Consider the following 17,765-nt stretch of genomic DNA (forward strand, 5'->3'; position numbering starts at 1 on the left):
TAGCTAGACGGGCACTTTTAATAAGTGTTGTTACTGGAAGGGGGTCGTTATCGGTTAAAAGTCTTTGGAACATCGTAGCAATGTTGCGTTTTATCTTTTTCCCGGAATGTAAAGCGCCGTTCACACATCTGCGACCGAGTAAGACCGAGAGAGACCAGACCGGTTTTTAAGCCTTTTGCGACATCTTAGAACCGGATGCACTGCAGCAGAGCTGGTCCTAAGAGATCGCTAAAGGCTTAAAAACCGGTCTGGTTGCAAGAGTGTGAACGGGCCCTTAAAGGGGCCCTGCAATCATATTTAAGCGTCTACCTTTTTTGTGGTTTCCATGTCTCTTGGGGTTCGGGCAAGCCAGCGGGCACGGAGAGAGTAACTAAATATCAGTGCGTCCTATTTTAACCGGACGACGCGGATACATCCTCCACCGATAACGGGCGACCCGCGGTACCGAAAGCGCGCAAAATGTGATGTCTTTGGTCCTGGGCTTACTACTGGTCAGAGCCGCTAAAAGCTTATTTTTAGTCGAAATAAAAAATATAAGTGGTGCGAACTGTTTCAATTATTTATAAAAGTAGTTTTTGTTCAGTATTTTAGATCAGAAAAGAAACGAATGCAGTTTATAAAGTACGGAAACAAGAAATGACCCGTCGACATACCTTCCACCAAGCGGTGGAAAAGGCGGCGCATACAGCATAGACCACTTACAATGTAACCGCTTATAGTGCAGGACCGGGTATAAAGCGGCTTTTTTAAACCACCGGTTCGCCTCCCATAGAACTCCATGTAATTACATACCGCTTAAAATGCAGGCGCACGAAGGGAAATACCGGTTATAGTGCGGTTTCTGGAACAGCGCGCCGATTGACCGGCGCTGCCAGCATGCTTCCCTGTGCGACACTAGATAACGGCGCTAGCCTGGCTAGCCGCAAGCGGCACTCGCGAGGCAAGGAGGTTGCTCGAAGCACTCGAAGTTGTGGCTTTAAGAAGCGGAGAGAAGCGAAGAGAGAGGCTTCAGTTGCCATAGCAACGGAGGGATGCACGCACGTGTCGTTCACGTGCGTGCGTCCCTCCGCTGCGTTGGCGTTGGAAACAACCGCAACGACAGACAAATCGCAAGTCGAGGAGAAGTGTTCGCGCGCGTTGCATGCCGGTCGCGGGTCGGCTTCGATCCGCAAACATGGCGTCGGTTGCGATCGTTCCGCGTAAAAGCACTATCCTTGACTGTGAATTTTCGTTGTGTGCTGCTATGATAACCCAGCACGTACTAGAAGGGAAGATCCACCTACTCGTGCGGCGATGTCGTGGCGGCACTCTCAAGACGGCAGAAAGGGCCGTGTAGGCGTGTTTGTTTACTTCGACTACGGTGGGGCTTTCTAAGCATTTGTGTTTTCGAACATCGCCCGGATTTCTTATTTGGAGCATTTCATGCATGTGCTCAAGTTGAAGGTATTACTGGCGCGTACCGTATAAAGGATGCGAATTTTCACGTGTCTTCATCACCGGAGAAAAGTGATTAGGGTTAGCAATCCTGATTGCTCGCAACGTCCGTCCGCAACCCGCGACGCCGTTAAAAGGCTGCGCCAGGCAAAAGTCGCTCATTTCTTTCAAAATTGACACACTTAAAAGAGAAGTGTACTAGTCTGGTGCAATAAAGACTCCTCTTCGTCTAACATAAAATAAATTCTTTTACAAAGGTAAGTTGTCTCATGGCATGTGTTTTGGCCTGAAAAATTTATGTTTTGGTTATAACGCGGTACCGCTTATAGTGCGGATTTTCGCGACTCCCGCGACATACGTTATATGCGGTCTACACTGTGCTAGAAAAAAGTAGTGGGATCAGGCGCCGACACTGTAAGGTCCCGGATGTACGCGGCAGCGCTGCGGTCGTATGGACAGGAGGATCCGACCAGCTCCGAGCGTTCTGAAGGCCTTCAGCGAGGAGCTTTGTCTTGCGGTTTGGCCGTTTCGCGGTATGGCGGCGCAAGGTGGCTCCCATTCTGAACTGATCTTTACCCCGTATTTGCTGTTGTTTGTGGCCAATGAAGTGTCATGCCGAATTAGTATTTAATCGTGCAGCGAATGCAGTGAGAGCCGCTCTGGCTGCCCGCTGCATACAGCCTATCCAGAAAATGCTTTAGTGGCGCCCTCTCGCGCCGTCGACACAAAGTGCGGCAGCCGCGAGCGCTTGATAAGCTCACCACCCCTCCTCTAGTTCACGGCCACTCTCAAGCAACCAAGGAAAGTTATTTTTTGCTTGTTTTTGTAATTTTAATTTGCCTATAACTTTTAAAATAAAGGAAATTTCGAGAAAAGGAAAGTTGCACTAAATTACTACGTTCAGTGCGCTCAGGTTCGGTGCAAATTAAAAACTAGTAAAAAAGTCCTTGCAGGGCCCCTTTAAGAATGCGAAGTTGGTCGAATACAATGCACAAGTCTGTAATATGAGTGGGTTATTATTCTAACCACCCTTTCCTGTAAATTGATCATTAGTACGAGGTAACTATGGTAAGTCATACCCCAAGCTTCTGTACAACGTGTGAGGAGACTTCTAAATATTGAAAAGTAAATTATTTTTAGGGTGCGGATGTCGAAACACTGCCGAGCATTTAGCAATATGTAACATGTGTACATTCATTTTTGACAGGTGTAAGTTATGTGCTGTTGCCAGTTTAGGTGGCTGTTCAATATTACTCCCAGATATTTGAATGTATTTACTTGCTTAATAACACAATTATTAATATAAATTTCAGAGTTGTCATACTTGATAAGTTTTTTTTTATTATTATTAGAGTCAAATATCACATACTTTGTCCTTTTTATGCTTGAGTGTAAATTTGTTAGAATCGCACCGTTCCTGAACGCAGGTCAGATCTTCATTAATTACATTTTTTATGTAATCGAATGACTGGTAAGAATACGAAAGAACTGAGTCATCAGCACGCATTCATATTTGTGAGCAGTTAATTAGTTTATCTAGAAAGGTCATTGACATATAATGAGAAAAGTATGGGTCCCAGTACTGATCTATTGTGGGACCCCAGTTGCAATTGGTGTAATAGTGGATTTAAGCATAGAGACAAACTGGGAACGAGCTGTTAAAAGGCTTTTAAGAAAGCAAAGCGACACACCTCTGGAACTTGCACCGTGCTTTGACTGTTATCAATAGTAGGAAGCTGACGCTGGAAACGGGACAACTGAAGCGCCTCCCTGCCATTCTCATCCTTTCGATAGTTTTCTCCCAATGCGGCTTGTAGTTTCTCTTTTTCTGCATTTTGACGGCTTACGGCACATGTAAAATACGTGCCCCGTCCTGAGGGGAAGTTGGAAAGTGAGAGCGACGCTCACCGACGCGCACTCATCAATGTTTTGAGCCGGTGAGGTTAAACATAGCTGCGAGTTCTAACGTCAGGTGATCCTATGTCTACCGTCCTCCACAGCTAGCCGTCTTCCTAGAAAAACCAAACGGCAAACGGAATCAAACTGCATGATTAACGTTGCACTACCCTATGCGAGGATGCCACATTTGGCAAGCGCCACTGCTACGTTGTGGATCTTTTTTCTGGTAGATCTCCACCTTGCAAGGAAGCACGAAACCACGTAACAATCAAAACTGCAGTTCCCCGGTCACATACGTGATAACACAATGCGTTCCGCAAGTCTTCCGAAGCAGCAAATCCGAGTTTTTGATGGCGCACGGAAACCATCTATCTGCAGGGGTGGTCCAGCCAGTTTTGAGCTTGGAGCAAATTTTGGAGCAGAAAAAAAATCTCGTTTTGAGGCACCTTTGTATCAGAGAAAATTCACATCTTGGAACAGCACAAAAATTCGGCGCAGTTCCCTATTAGTGACACAGTTATATTGTACAAGCCGAACTGCCTTTCGACGGCTGTGAAGCTGTGCCATGAAATTTGTAAAATTTGTGTTTTGTTTCCATTAGTGGACAAAGGTTAGCTACTAAAATTGAGAAGTTGATGTAAGATACAAATTTAATCCTCTGGATAATAAAGAGGTCAATTGGCAATATACAAAGTTTTCTCAGCGACACAAAAACCAGCATTTTCTGGACCTCATAACTCCTAGACAACAGGCTTTATGAGAAACATTTTATTTACGACGGCGCTTCCCGACGGCTTCTCACCGCATAAACATCATCCAACGTTCGATTTGCTGTGCTTTACTTCCGCCGTGGTCGCAATCTAGCCGCCCAAAGATCCAATTTAGCACACAAAGTTTAACCAATAGAAATATTCTGGGTTTCATAATGCAGAGATGTCAATGAGTAGGTCGATCAAGGGTTCACATTATTTTACACGAAAATAAAAAAAAAGGCAACTATCCATAAAAAAACAGTACCGACAGCCCACGCTAACAAAATGAAAACCATGCACAAGCACAATTCTAAACACTAAGATGAAAAAAAAGAAAAAGAAAACCTGCTTTTGTTAATTTTTACCAGTAAACTTCGAAATGCCACTAAAACTAACTAAACTGCGTCAAGTCAGGGCCGTCGAAAAAATCAGTGCTGCGGGGCCAGAAACCTGGGTTGGATTGGGATGTACAAACCCCGCTGGATTCTGACAGTTGCTGGACGAAAACGAAAACTCTTCCAAAGAACCAGTCTGTCCGCCGATAAATTAACTGGCGCAGTTTGGCGTGATTTTTCTCCTTGGGCGCAGCAAGGCGCACGTAAGCGGGAATTTACCGCAACGGCTCAAGCTGCACAGCTGGACCTCCCCTGCATCTATCGTATGCGACCGATGGCCTAGACCAGGGGTTCTCAAACTTTTTGGTCTCACGGAACCCCAGGAAGCCTCAAAAACTGCCACAGAACACTGCTCCTCTCCCCCCCCCCCCCCTCCTCTATATTTGCCGACCGAGAAGCAACAGATGCACAAGTTTAGGCAATTTCGCTTGTGTTGCTTCCCATATATCCCCACCATATCAATCGCGATGTCAGTACAAAGTAAGATGAAAACGCTTTACATGGTCCTGCCGCGCAGCCTCCGGCGGGGGAGGGGGAGGGGGGGATTGGGAGGAGGGGGGGGGGTGGCAATTTGGGTGTTCGCGGACCCCATGAGACTAGCTCGTGGAACCCCTGTGTTCCCTGGAACCCAGTTTGAGAACCCCTGGCCTAGACACTGCAAGGAATGGGTTAAAGGCCAACGACCAGACCCGAGATTCTGCAAGGCAGAAGACCCTCCTCGCCATGGGGGAGGAGGAACAGCAGCGCACATGGTCGACCCTCACCACCCTCACTAAAGGGAGCAAAGGAAGGAAGGGGTGTCACCTCGTGGGGCCTTGTCGGACGCCAGCTTGGGCTGGCTGGGCTCCTGGTGGAAGGGGTCGTCCGAGGTGCTCGTCAGCATGCTCAGCTCCTGGCTCAGCTGCTGGCACATGGCGCTGATGCTGCTGGGCTTCTCGCTCACGGGAGAGGACTCGGGGATCGGGGGCACTGCATGGCAGAAGGCAGCCGTCGGGCCTGTTCTCAGACTCGCACAACAAGTTCACAAGTTTTCCTTGAAAGCTCCCCGTTTCCTCTACGTCAGTTTTTTTCCTCTCTATTGCCAAGAAAAAAAAGCCCCAATTCCCTAAAGCTCGCCCCCAGACGGGGCAACTTTGTCAGCAATCTTGGGGTTCCTGACGGGATTTTCCCTAGCTTTCCCTAGATTGACACGAATTGTTGAGACCAAGCCCGGCTCGAAACAAGCGAGCCACTCGGAGCAACTCGAACATGTTTGAAGCAGCAGCGGCCAATCAGGGAAGCAATATTTTCATGTGAAACCCCGTGCCGGTGATGATGACAACTAAAGACTTGGTTCTGGTTTGAAATTAATCTTTTTTGGAAATAAACCGTTTCAGAAAGATGAGTTAGTATATTCTCAACGCCATTTAAAGATATAGAAACCTGTTTGTAGCGCGTAACTGTGTGTCAAACTAGTGCAAGAAAAGAACTCAGCAGAGACACCTAAGACTGCTTACGTTTGAAAATGCGAAAGCAATACGCACACACTAGACAGATTTAGTGAGCCGGAACCGTAGAGTCACCGTGACATCCGGGAAGAGTGCTCGTCTCGCACCCTAGAGGCCCGGGTTCCATTCCTATCCAGTCCGAAATATATGAAATCTTCTTTTCAAAGCCATTCATTTATTTTATTTACAGGAACCTCCCCGAGAAATTTTTCATGTGTTTACACTCTGCGCTGCACCGCCAGCAGTTCGGCTGGCTCTTTGGCAACCATGACGCCATTGTTATGGGGCCACATGACACGTCGCAGTCAATGGAAATTTAGGTGCCGTTTGCCAGCTTCGCTCCATGAAACAGTTGAAGGAGCTGTGCAATGATTTTAATGTTGAAAGAATTTGCATCTTCTACTTTTGACATTGTTTATCTTGTAACAAAGGACAGAAAACATCTTCCTTCAAAATGTTGCGATTCCGCTGTGTAATCGCGAGGCAAAAATTAGAATATTTCCCGACCTGCAGCTGCGAGCGGCGGCAATGAGAACCACACAACACGACGTCAATGGGGGACTTGACTTGTAAAAAGATGGGACGTCGTGCAAATACCTGCTCGATAAAAGCTAACTTTTCTATAAATCTTGTCGTTCCAACATAAATATAAATGTGTCAAAAACCTGATATCATCGACAAAACTTTTATTATACGCAGTTTTAGTGGCGCCATCTATCCGAGGTCAACGAAACCATCAGGTCTATCTGCTACTGCGAACAGCCACCACAAGCAGGAGGTGACGGAGGCAGAGCCGGACAGGGATGGCCGGACCAGGACGAGACTTTGCTCCTTTTGACATGCAGATCGTGCTGCGCAAGCACGTGCGCACGTGGTCGCGAGCGGGTGAGTTCTCGCTGCTCACTGATGGCTCTAGAGAGAGAGCTTCACCGGAACCCTGCGCGTTTCCCTTTCTTGTCACGGCGCACGCGACTCGAAAGATGGTGAAGGAGTTGAGAGGTGCTGAAAACCTAAATCTTTGTCATTTTTTAAAACAGAAACGAGGACATGCAGGCAAAAGCGGTTTTTGTGTTCTGTACTTCAGAAAAGTCGAGACACCAACTCCCAAATTATTTAATCAAAACACTGAAATTGTTACTCAGCTCCTTTAATGCTTTCACATTAATAAAATTAAATGATGACGATGGCAAATTGAACAGGGTGTCAAGCAAAATATTATTTTGAAATTCCTTGACGTTTCCAGTTTTTCCCTGACAACTTCAGCTGAAATTTCGTGACCACTGTAGAGGCGGTTAAATATATAAGACCATTACAACACAAGGGTTTGAGCATTGAACACTGTGAGCATCATTTTGCACGGGCTTAATCCAACTTGCATATTCCAAAATATCCGGGTTCGTCCAGTCCGGATTAAACGAGCACTTTCTTGTCACCGACAATTTCAGTGAATAGGCCACTTCCAAGTCAAATTTAGGGGTTTCACGTGCCAAACCTACGACGGGCATCTGGCACGCCCCGGCGGAGGACTGAGGATTAATTTGGATCACCTGGGGATATTTTGACGTGCAACTGAAAGCTCGGTTTCACGGCGCCTTCTCTGCAATAAGCCTCCGTCATATTGCGGGCACCTCGGTTGGGATTCGAACCCGCCACCTGGGGAGGCAACTTCCGGAAACACAATGAAAACACGACGTTTAACCACACACGTCAATAACCGAATGGCAGCATCGTACATGGCCACCAGATGCACACTTTCAGGTACTTTCGGCTTCATGCTTGGATTGGATTGAGGTCTGCGGCTTTCCCATTTGTTAATATATCTTGTAGCTCTAACTGAATCGAGCCTAGTGTGATGCCCTCAATCCAATCCAATCCAAAGCTTGGACTTGATTTGTCGGCTGTTCCCTTTGCATTGGGTAGCACAGTCTACCTCAGATGAGCAGAGCCCACGCTCCCCTCTAAAAATAATTTCTTGCCTACTTTTCTGCCCCCAAGTCCTCAAGTCTTCGTGGAGGGCACTCGATGGCGTTTCCGGCTTGTTTTTTTCTGACTGGGCTTGCTTTTTGAGAATATCCCTGACAATTCCCTGATTTTTCCCTGTAATTAAAATTTCCCCGATATTTCCCGGTTTCCCCAGTCATGTGTGTGAATGTGGGCAGCCCACATTGCTGGTGTTGCGACATCAAGTTGCTGGGAGAAATTGCCTTGTCTGGAGCGGGCCTTACACACATCAAGATGTTTCACAGAATTTTCCCTACCTCCCCCAGAAATCCCCAGACAACCACAATGAATTCTGCAGTCCTCCCCCTCTCACCCAACAAGTTCACGAGCTTCCCTAGAAACCTCTGTTATTTCCTCCCAGACATATCCTTTCCTCTACGGCATGGGTTCCCCAGAGTACCCTCAAGGCAGGGATGGGAAAAATACTTTAAAAAATGTGTCAACATACAAATACAAAATAATTTGACAACAATGTATTTGACAAATCCAATTAGTTTTTAGAAAAGTATAAAAATGCAATATACAAATACAAGTGTGCTTGATAATCTTTAATACTTCCAAAAATACATTTTGTTCCCATTGTTCAACATCTTAAACGTAAACCCAAGTTAAAAAAAAAAAAAAAAGTCTGCTCATATGAAGAATGGAGTCCATATATACCAAGAACCAAATGCTCAAAAGAAAGAGCTCTAGAAATTAAATTTGCTTGTCAAGATAGGCAGGTAAAACACTAAGAAACACAATGTATTCACTACGAGTTGTGGGATTTCCCTTGCTGCTACCCGTCTCGGAGAATGACACAGCACACCGGTTCAACAACACGTAAACATTTAATGACCGCTATCGCCTGCGCCGCGATCCCAACCGCCCCAGCGCATCCGCTGCGACGGCCTTTTATCAGCGGCGGAGCGCCGCTCGCGTGGCCAGTTGCCCTTGGCCCCCTCGTGGTCAAGATGACCACTTATGATTGTCGGAGGGGCAGCCTGGGCCAACCGCTTGGAATCGCCAGGTTGCCCACACAGTTTAACCTTAAAGGCTCACTGAAGCAATAGATTCTTTTCAAACAACATGCGTTAATGTGATGTCAAACATACAAAATCGGTTAACCAACAGGTCAATCATTGCAACCACTCCTCCATGTTTATTATAAGTAAAAAGCGGCAAGCTGAGTGCTCTTTGCGTGTGACCCCCATCATGAACAGGGCGTAATATTGGATTCGATTGCAAAGAACAGAGCCCAAAATTGCATTTGGCCAGTATTTGAAATACTCAATATTTGAGCATTTCAATACAGCCATAAGTGCATTACCCATACAGTAATTAAATACGAAATACAAAATACTCTAAGTGTTTTAAATATGTATTTTAAATACTTGTATATAGCAATACTACTGCCCATCCCTGTTTCAAAAGTTCCTCAGGCTCCCTCAGCCAACCCTGCTCCTAAGTAAAGTGCTTTCCCGGTTTGGGCACTATTTTAGCAGGTCTAAACAAACCCATCGATGCATAAATATGAGCCACAAACTCCATAGAATGTATGTTATTGTTTACAAGGTCTGTAGGCCTCTGAACTGCTTTACTGTATTAATGCCGAGACCAGGAGGAACTCCTCGGTTATCAGTCAAAGTACCGTAAAATACCGGACAAGCGCCCACTCAAAATTTAGAGATAATCACGAAAAAATGGGGGATGGGTGCTTGTCCAGTCATCAGTTTTACATATCGATCACCTGTGCATGTTTTCTTAGATATTAGAAATTTGGGAATGGGCGCTTAATGTGGAATGGGCGGATGTGCGGTATTCTACGGTAGGTCAGAGTTCCTCAAGATCAAAAAGTTTGCAAACGCCTGCTCTACAAAGAACTCAAACAAAACTAACCTTAACAATAAAAAAAAAGTCTAAATTCTTTCAATACAATTGTTTTCCATAGAATTTCCCTACTTCAAGGCCATTTCCCCCAAGACAAACATAAGGAATCCTGCAATGCTCCCCGTCTCACCCAATCAGTTCATGAGTTTTCCTAAAACCTCACAAGTTCCCCAATGACATTATTTCCTCATAGTTCCCTAGAATTATCCCTATATCCACTACAATTTCATAGGTTTCCCTAAAGAAGCCGTCCCCTCGCTGCTTGGGAAGTTTTAAAGTTCATTAAATTTATGAGTTTCTTGGACAGTGAAAGATCCTTGAAAGTCCCTAAGAATCAAAGCTTTCTTAGAATTCTTCATGTTATCTGAAACTCCTCAAGTTTCCCTGAAAGATTGAACAAAGTCCTTTCCTAACCAGAAAAAGATTTTGTGATCCCTATGTCAACAATTGCTCATGTTTCCCTACAAAGCTGTTTTCACTTTTATCTTTGGGAATTCTAGGGTTCTTCGAATTTTTGGGTCTCTTGGATATTGAGATTCTTGAAGGTCACTGAAACGTGAAAGCTTTTGCTAAAAGTCTCCCTGCTGTGTCCAAAAGTCTTTCTAAAAGAAAAAAAAAGAAAGGCATTCCCCTAACCAATGAAAAAGCCATTGTGATCCCTACTTCCTTAACAATTTCCCATTTTTCGTGAAAAAGATCTCCTTACTGCTTCAGCGAGTTCTAAGGAATTCATTAAACTTCAAAATCTCTTAGACATTGATAGATCCTTGAAAGTCCCCCAAACATCAGTCCTCTCTAGAATTTACCCTACTCTCCCCAAGTTTTTCTAGAAAACCAGAGAAGCCCGTCGGATCTCTACCTCCCCAATAATTCCCCACGTTTCTCTAAACAAAACTTCCCTTTATTGTTCCAGGAAGTTTCAAGGATCATTCAATTTTTGAGTCCCCCGGAAATGAAAAGATCACTGAACGCTTTTAAAACATCCCTCCCATGTCCAAAGTTCCTCCAAGTTTGCCTGAAAGATAAGAAAAGGCCTTTGCCGAATCAGGGAAGCGATAGAGCAACAATAAGTACTGTCATGCTTGTATTTGCACCTGCCCAACGATTCTTCGTGCGTCCTTCCCTCAGCGTTCCAGGGAGTTCCAAGGACCTCGACAGCAGAAGACCCTTGCAAGTCCCCCAAACACCGCGAAGTTTCCCTAAAAAGTAGGCCCTCACCAGAGAAGCCGTTGTGGCGGGAGGGCAGGTCTCCCGAGGCGTCGAGGGACATGGCTCGCTGTCGCTCGATGTTGGAGGGCAGCTCGTTGAGCCGCAGGGACAGCTGTCTCTTGAAGGGCGACGTCTGGCTCAGGCTGCCAAAGCCCCGAAAGGAACCCTGCCTCTGCAGCATCGAGACCGTCGCGTGCGGCCGCTCTATCGCGTACGGGTTCACCACGGACTTCACCGGGGGGGCCTCTGCACGACACGAGACAACACGCACGTGAGCATCACGGCGACTGGCTTCCACGGGCAACCGGACCTCGACGGTTCAGTGCCCTGAATCGTCACCAGGACCGGTTTGCTGGACGCTGCAACCATCTCACCCGCAGAAGGCATTTTTAGGTCACGTGACTGGCTCTGAGGGAACGAGAAACTAAGAGTACCTAGTGTTTGAGCTTAATGGTTGTCGGAACCCCCTCTTCACTTCGCACAGTACAAGGGGGAAGAGGCTTGAAATCAAGTGAAATCATCCGCATTCGTATTACTGAGGAGGGTTGTGTTAAACAAGAATTAAAGAAAGTGACACACAAGGCTTTTATGTCTGCTAAGAAGAATCAGCTGGAACGCTAGGTAACCTAAATGTTCCCTTTGGGGCTATTTCACCTGCCAGTTCAGATGCCCGCAGAGATCAGCAGGCTTGTTTGGAGGTATGATTTTGATCCCTGGTAAATGTGAGAGTTCTCTCGGCTGCCGACTGGATGTGCCGTTGCGGTTTTCTTCTGTGTGGATGTAATCGACTAGCGTAATATCCTGAACGTACGCCCACCCTCAAATTTTGGACCACTCCCCTTTTATGTCAAAACGTCTATGTTAAAGAAAATCCCGATAGCTCGCAAGTCCTCCAAAAATTACAATTCCGAAGAACCGAGGATATCTGGGCGGACCTTGTTTTAGATCTCTCTGAAACAGGCATGCATGCACGAAACACGACAGTTGCACAACAGCTTGCTAGCCTGCTTCTTGAGATTGACAGGGCGGCCCTATACCGGAACATTGCCAATCCAATCAATGGATTTCCCGCTTCCTCAGCATCGTTCTTACCCCGCTCGCTCGCTTGCACCTGGTTGCTTTTTCTATTTTCTTGTTGACTTTTTTTTTTGCTTCATCCTTTTTTTTTAATTTACAGATCAGCAAAGCCTAGGGAGCCTAACGAAGGGAACATAGCAGTTTTAGAAATGTGCTTTCACGGAACAAGCGTTCATGATGTAGGCCGATCAGCGGTGTTCATTGGGTGTATGCAAGCAACGGACTTAGCAAAAGTAAAACATTCTTTCAAAAAGGCGGCGGGTGGGCGAATCTGCAAGATTCGCCCACCCACTGCCTTTTTTTCTTCATTATCTCTCGTTAAAGGTGGGCGATCGTTCAGGATATTACGGTAATGATAAATTTCAATCTCTTCACAAACTACAATAGGGCAGTATTTTGGTGGGGGCCTTTCACCCCCACAGGTGATGAAAATTCTCATGGCCGCTGATCTACACGCCTTTCTTTAACCACAGGCGACTCCCAGGCTGGTTTTCTCATCTCGCGGCTGCGGCCAAGTGGGATTTTAAACGTGGTCAGCTGCATGGGGACATGCGAGCACCTAGCGTCCGTGCCTAAAGGCAGAGAAGCCCGCGTCGCTTCGAGCACAAAAGTTTGACTTTGCTTGCGGAAACTGACCACAGAGGCTTGCAATCCGAGTCCAAGTAACCGCAGCCTTATATTTTAAAAGGAGCAGGTGAAGTTGCGGCCGGGAAAGGTCAACATCAGCCAAACTGAAAAAGGAATCACGCGAGACAAAAGCAGTGGCGTTACATTTATATATCCGTGCCAGCGACGCAGCGTCCAGACTCTGCTATGGTCAAGTGGTAACAAGGCCAGGACTTGTCACAGCGGCGTGAAAGTTCCAGGTTCGAATTGAGCCACAGCTAAACTTTTCTCCTTTTTTTTATATAAAATGATTTTTTGCATGTGTGCCCTACTTTTTAACCGTGATCCCTTTTAGAAATTATCCCTTTGTGCGACTGCACCGTGCATTGTTTTAAGGTGAAAGCCTTATACGTATCATCATTCAGTCCTTGAGCGAAAACACTTCGGCAGTTTGCCACTGGACCACGAGATGGTGTTACTTGTGCCAGAATCAACAGAGGCGCACGCGCGGCGCAGACTCAGCGGGAGAGCAGGACACACTCGCCCGAGCAGCAGTGAAGAACAAGGATGGGACATGCCGCGAGATTAACGGCGCCAAAAGTGCGTCGTCAGAAAGCGTGCTGTCTTCGGAGGTTCGCTATCACCGGGATCGGCGCTTGTGCTTTCATTTTCAAGTTGTCGTAGGGATAACATCCTTATGACGACTTGCTCACTGCAAATTTTTGTTTGTCCCACCTGTTAAATCCACACACAAAAGAGAAAAAAAAAAAAAGGAAGAGATCAAGCTAAATCAAAGCGCAAATACAAATGTTTCATAATATTCATTAAAAGGAAGCCAAGACAACAGCATTGGTACGACTTGCGTACTAAAGGGGCCGAAACAAGCATCCTTTGCCCAGCAACTACGATTTCATCTGTTTTAAAGATAAAAAGGGCTTGCTGTGACCCTTTTCAATAAGAGGAAGCGCCTATTTAGTACAAAGACACACTGTAGTTGTGTCAATTAAAACATTAAAAACTTCCACAAAGAAAAAAGAAAAAGTTAATTTGTGGCACAATTTGAACCCCGAAATTTCACGCCGCAACGGCTGCGCACACGGCGAGCAGCATTGCTGGCGCAGGTACACAAATAGAGCACGACTGCTTTTGCCTCGCGTGGTTTCTCATTTCTTTCGGCTCCCATTTACCTGCCGCTCTTGAAGTGTAAGGCTGCGGTTAATAGGACTGGAACTGTAACCCTCTGTGGTCAGTTTATGCGAGTAAAATCAAACTTTTGTGCTTTAAAGGGCAACTCCGCTTCATTTTTGATATTTAGAAAACTATGTAGCCCTCTTCAGTATCATATAAGAAGACCCCATGTCAATTATTACAACCTATACTCCGTTTCAAACATCGCGTGCAACGCTGGGAAAGCTACTGAAGTAGTGCGCATGAAAAAACACAAAAAAATGTGTTACTCCGCGAGATTTCGTGGACGAGCGGTACAAGGCACTGCTCTGGTGATGCCGACGTCTCGGTGGCGGTGGTTCGAATCCACTTAGGGCGCAAAGGTTTTTTTATTTTATTTTTTTTCCTCGACCTATTTTTTGTGCAAGATTGTGCGTATTGCGGAAGTGCATATTTCAATTCCTCTTTTTTTGTCGATTTTTATTGATAAGAAGGTAGACTAGGGGCAGGTGTTCCGCTTGAACTTGCGCCGGCCTCGTCAAACCGGAAGAATGGTCGAGATCCAGGGCGTCTCTATTTAAAGCCGTTTATTTACATGGTAGCGTGAAAATCAGAGAGTACCTTGAGAGTGTGGTGGACGGTCCTTTATATCACGAATACTGTGATTAGGGGACCGCACTGCCATTGGTCAGACGGCTTGGCATTCCCTCACGTGATGCAACTCCATGGAAGTTTCCTTCAGAATCGGAATACTCGCCGGTGTATGGAAGAAGTCATCCAGACGGCAGTATCTCGGTGCTCTGGTGCCGGCGCCCCCATGAACCGGGGGTGATTCACAATAGACGCGTACACAACACACGGCACTCGAGATCAGGATCGAATGTTGTTTCCTTTTCGAGGAAAGCAGGGGCCTCGGAATACAGGCACGGGCATGTGCGTCGTTTACTTAGCCAACCAAGGTTAAGGTGCCTCAGGCAGACGGAGCCGACCAAGGTTACGGCCCGCAGGCAGAAGAACCCAGACGCTTCGGAATGCAATCACGGGCACCGCCTGCTGTAAGGTCCCGCAAGCAGACGGAGCCGTAGGCACAATTCATCACCGACACAGTTCCTTCTTGAGGCTTGTTTCACTTTGAAGCCATAAGGCCGATTTCAACACCAGAAATAACAGGTGGCAGTTCACAACACTGTCCGCGTGCTCGGAACTTTCACGTTGCGAGGTCTTCCCTTCGGGGACGCCACCTTGCCAGACACTCCGGTGTCGTTACTGACCGTCTCCAGGACCTCACGGACCGACGTCTCCGGGAAACACGTTCTTGAACTCGCGTACACGTTGGCAATCACCTGCTTGCACTTTTGCGAGATCTTCACACAACGAATCTTCGAAAATATCCGAGCAGGAAAAGAAAGCATTTCCGCGTAAGACGCCATCTTCTCGAGACCGGCGAGGCAGGGGCAGCCGCACAACCCGAAAACCCGAAGCGAGTGCGAGTGCCGCACGTACGAAAACGGAAAATAATTTGGAGTAGTTTACATTATCTTTTCCTTTTTATTGGAAAAGAATGGTGTTCCCTCGAAATCATAACGCCACTATTAGTTACTAGCGACAAAGACGTACACTTTTCGACTTTTTTTTTTTTTTTTTTCAGGGGCCGCACTATTCTGTGGAGCGAACGTAGTCGCGGTCGGCTGTGCAAACCGGCGCGCTAGCTTTGACTACGTTGCACGCTATGTTTGAAACGGAGTATAATTCCGTTTATATATTTAATAAACTGGCCAGCAAACCTTCAAGCGAGCCAAGTCGCCGAAATCTGCCAACTCTAGCGTGCGGCGCGAGGCGCAATCATCAGCGCAGTCAATGCCACGCAGTCGGAGCAGCCGACATTGAGCCACTACGTCAGAGGCATGACTACGTCATTCTCACGTTTTGTTCGTTTTTACTTCTCATAGCGAAATTGAACGATGACGTCATGAGCTTCTCCTCCCGGTGTTGGCTGACCGGGCGTTCACGTGATCACCGTAATGCAGATGCGCTCCCCTTCTCCTCTTTCGTCTTCTCCCCTTCCCCCTCTTTCCCGGGCCATCGCCGTCCACGCCATGCGAAGCGACCTGCCCGCGCGTCGCGTGTCCTGTTTATCGCTCCCTCCCGAACGTCACAAGACCACGTGGTTCGACGTAACGTGGCCATGACTCAGACGACCCGAGACCAATGTTGCCTGACGCAACCGAAGTTTCGGTTTCGGTATCAGCTGATGTTTAAATTAGGATTACACAAATAATATTCCACATTTCGCGAATCCGAAGACGTAGAGTTGTTTAGTAGCGCTTTGTGAATTTGAATCACATGTTAGCCTAAATTTTTCGGAATTGAGCGGAGTTGCCCTTTAAGTGACACAAATTTCTCTGCCATTAGGCAGGGATGCTAGGTACTTCCCATGTCCCCATGGAGCTGGTCACTTGACGTAAAAATCCCTGTTGGCCGCAACCGTGGCCGCAGCCGCGAGAGGAGCAAACTGGCCTAGGTGTCAGTAAGGTGAACAAACGAGTATGTACAAGGTGCTTTCTTTTTTTTTTTTATGCTTTACAGATTTGTTTTTGAAAAAGCCGTTAAAGCTATACTAATGTGGTCTGAGCAGGAGAGTTATACGGACCAGGGGGATTCAATGCAGGGGTCTAATCGTCACAGTAAGTCAAACAATGAACTAAAATCTTGCAATTAACTTTTGAATTATTGAAAATAAACATACGGTTTCAATTAAAAACTTTCTGAGTGTCACCGAAAATTACTAATCAGTAACTTTTCGAAAAGACTTTTGAGCACAAGGGAAGCGCAGTAGTGTGCTAAAAACACTCGTGTAACAGGCTCAAGGCTAGGGCTGAGAAAACGTGAATTATAAGAGACTAAAAACTGCTAGGGCATGTTATTGCATCAGTAGCCTTTCACCTGCTGTACGAGTGGTAACCTTAGCAGTCCACCGTGTTTTTATATTGCTCTAAGACATTCCAATATTGCTTGATTTAGTGGTTTTCGACAACGTTCACCAAGTTCCTAATTGGAACCAACTAAAAGCGTAAAAGCTGGAAAAAAAAAAGGACAAAAGATTGCGAGCGGCGCTGTCGTCGCGGCGTCCCAACCGTGGGTCGCCGAAGCTTCTGCGAACCGTCGAGCCGGAGCGCAACCTGCAGCAGAGCGGGCGTCTGCCACATCGCCAGGGTCGCAGCCATCGTCGACGCAACACTCCTACGACTTCGTCGGGCAGAAATTGAGAGCCACACTTCGGGACGCGGTAAGCGCGCCAGTCAGGGACACAATTCAGGCACCGTAGTGCAACGAAGATGAATGGCGGCCACCCCCGTCGCTCGGCGAGCGCCGGAAAGGACTTCCGGGGCGACTCACCGGATGGCTTGGCCTCCTGTGGGTCCTGGGGCAGACTGTCGGTGATGGAGCCCTGCCGGAAGGAGCCTGTCCGGGTGAAGCTCGAGGTCTTGGGGTCAAAGTTCATCAGCACGCTCTCCTTGTCACGCTTCTGCTTGCGCTCCAGGCACACCGCAAACGCACAGCCCACCGCGTGGCTGAGCCGCTCGCCCTGCGGGCATGGCATTGGACGGCGCCACTCAGGGGGTACGCCCACGGGCACTCCCTAAAGCCCCTAGGAGGGCTATGCTCTAGAGCTTGGGTTCTTAGATCCCTTGAGGTTCCTATAGTCCGTTGCCACCTAAGAACGAAGGGCGAGGGTAAGATGGGCTGGGGAGGAGGAAGCAGACTGAACGCTAAAGAGTGAAGGAAGTTCCCCCTCTCTTCTCCAGCGTTCCGTCTGCTTCCTCCTCCCCGGCCCGTCTTACCCTCACCCTTCGTTCTTAGGTTGCAAC

At 47.1% G+C, this 17,765-nt stretch overlaps 1 protein-coding gene across 4 annotated transcripts in view; it reads right to left on the minus strand.

Annotated features, from left to right (window-relative positions):
- The window catches only part of LOC8035788 (protein numb), an 87,633-nt gene that overhangs the window by 2,958 nt on the left and 66,910 nt on the right, over positions 1 to 17,765 (minus strand). For all 4 annotated transcript variants that reach the window (XM_040500185.1, XM_029992615.4, XM_029992611.4 and 1 more), the window contains exons 4-6: positions 17,293 to 17,482; positions 11,056 to 11,292; positions 5,285 to 5,449 (exon numbers count right to left, since the gene is read on the minus strand). In XM_040500185.1, coding sequence (XP_040356119.1) covers positions 5,285 to 5,449; positions 11,056 to 11,292; positions 17,293 to 17,482 — 592 coding nt within the window. The remainder of the gene's footprint in view (positions 1 to 5,284; positions 5,450 to 11,055; positions 11,293 to 17,292; positions 17,483 to 17,765) is intronic.

The sequence above is a fragment of the Ixodes scapularis genome, unplaced genomic scaffold, assembly GCF_016920785.2.
Source record: "Ixodes scapularis isolate PalLabHiFi unplaced genomic scaffold, ASM1692078v2 PGA_scaffold10__122_contigs__length_95168666, whole genome shotgun sequence".
In the NCBI taxonomy this organism is placed as follows: domain Eukaryota; kingdom Metazoa; phylum Arthropoda; class Arachnida; order Ixodida; family Ixodidae; genus Ixodes; species Ixodes scapularis.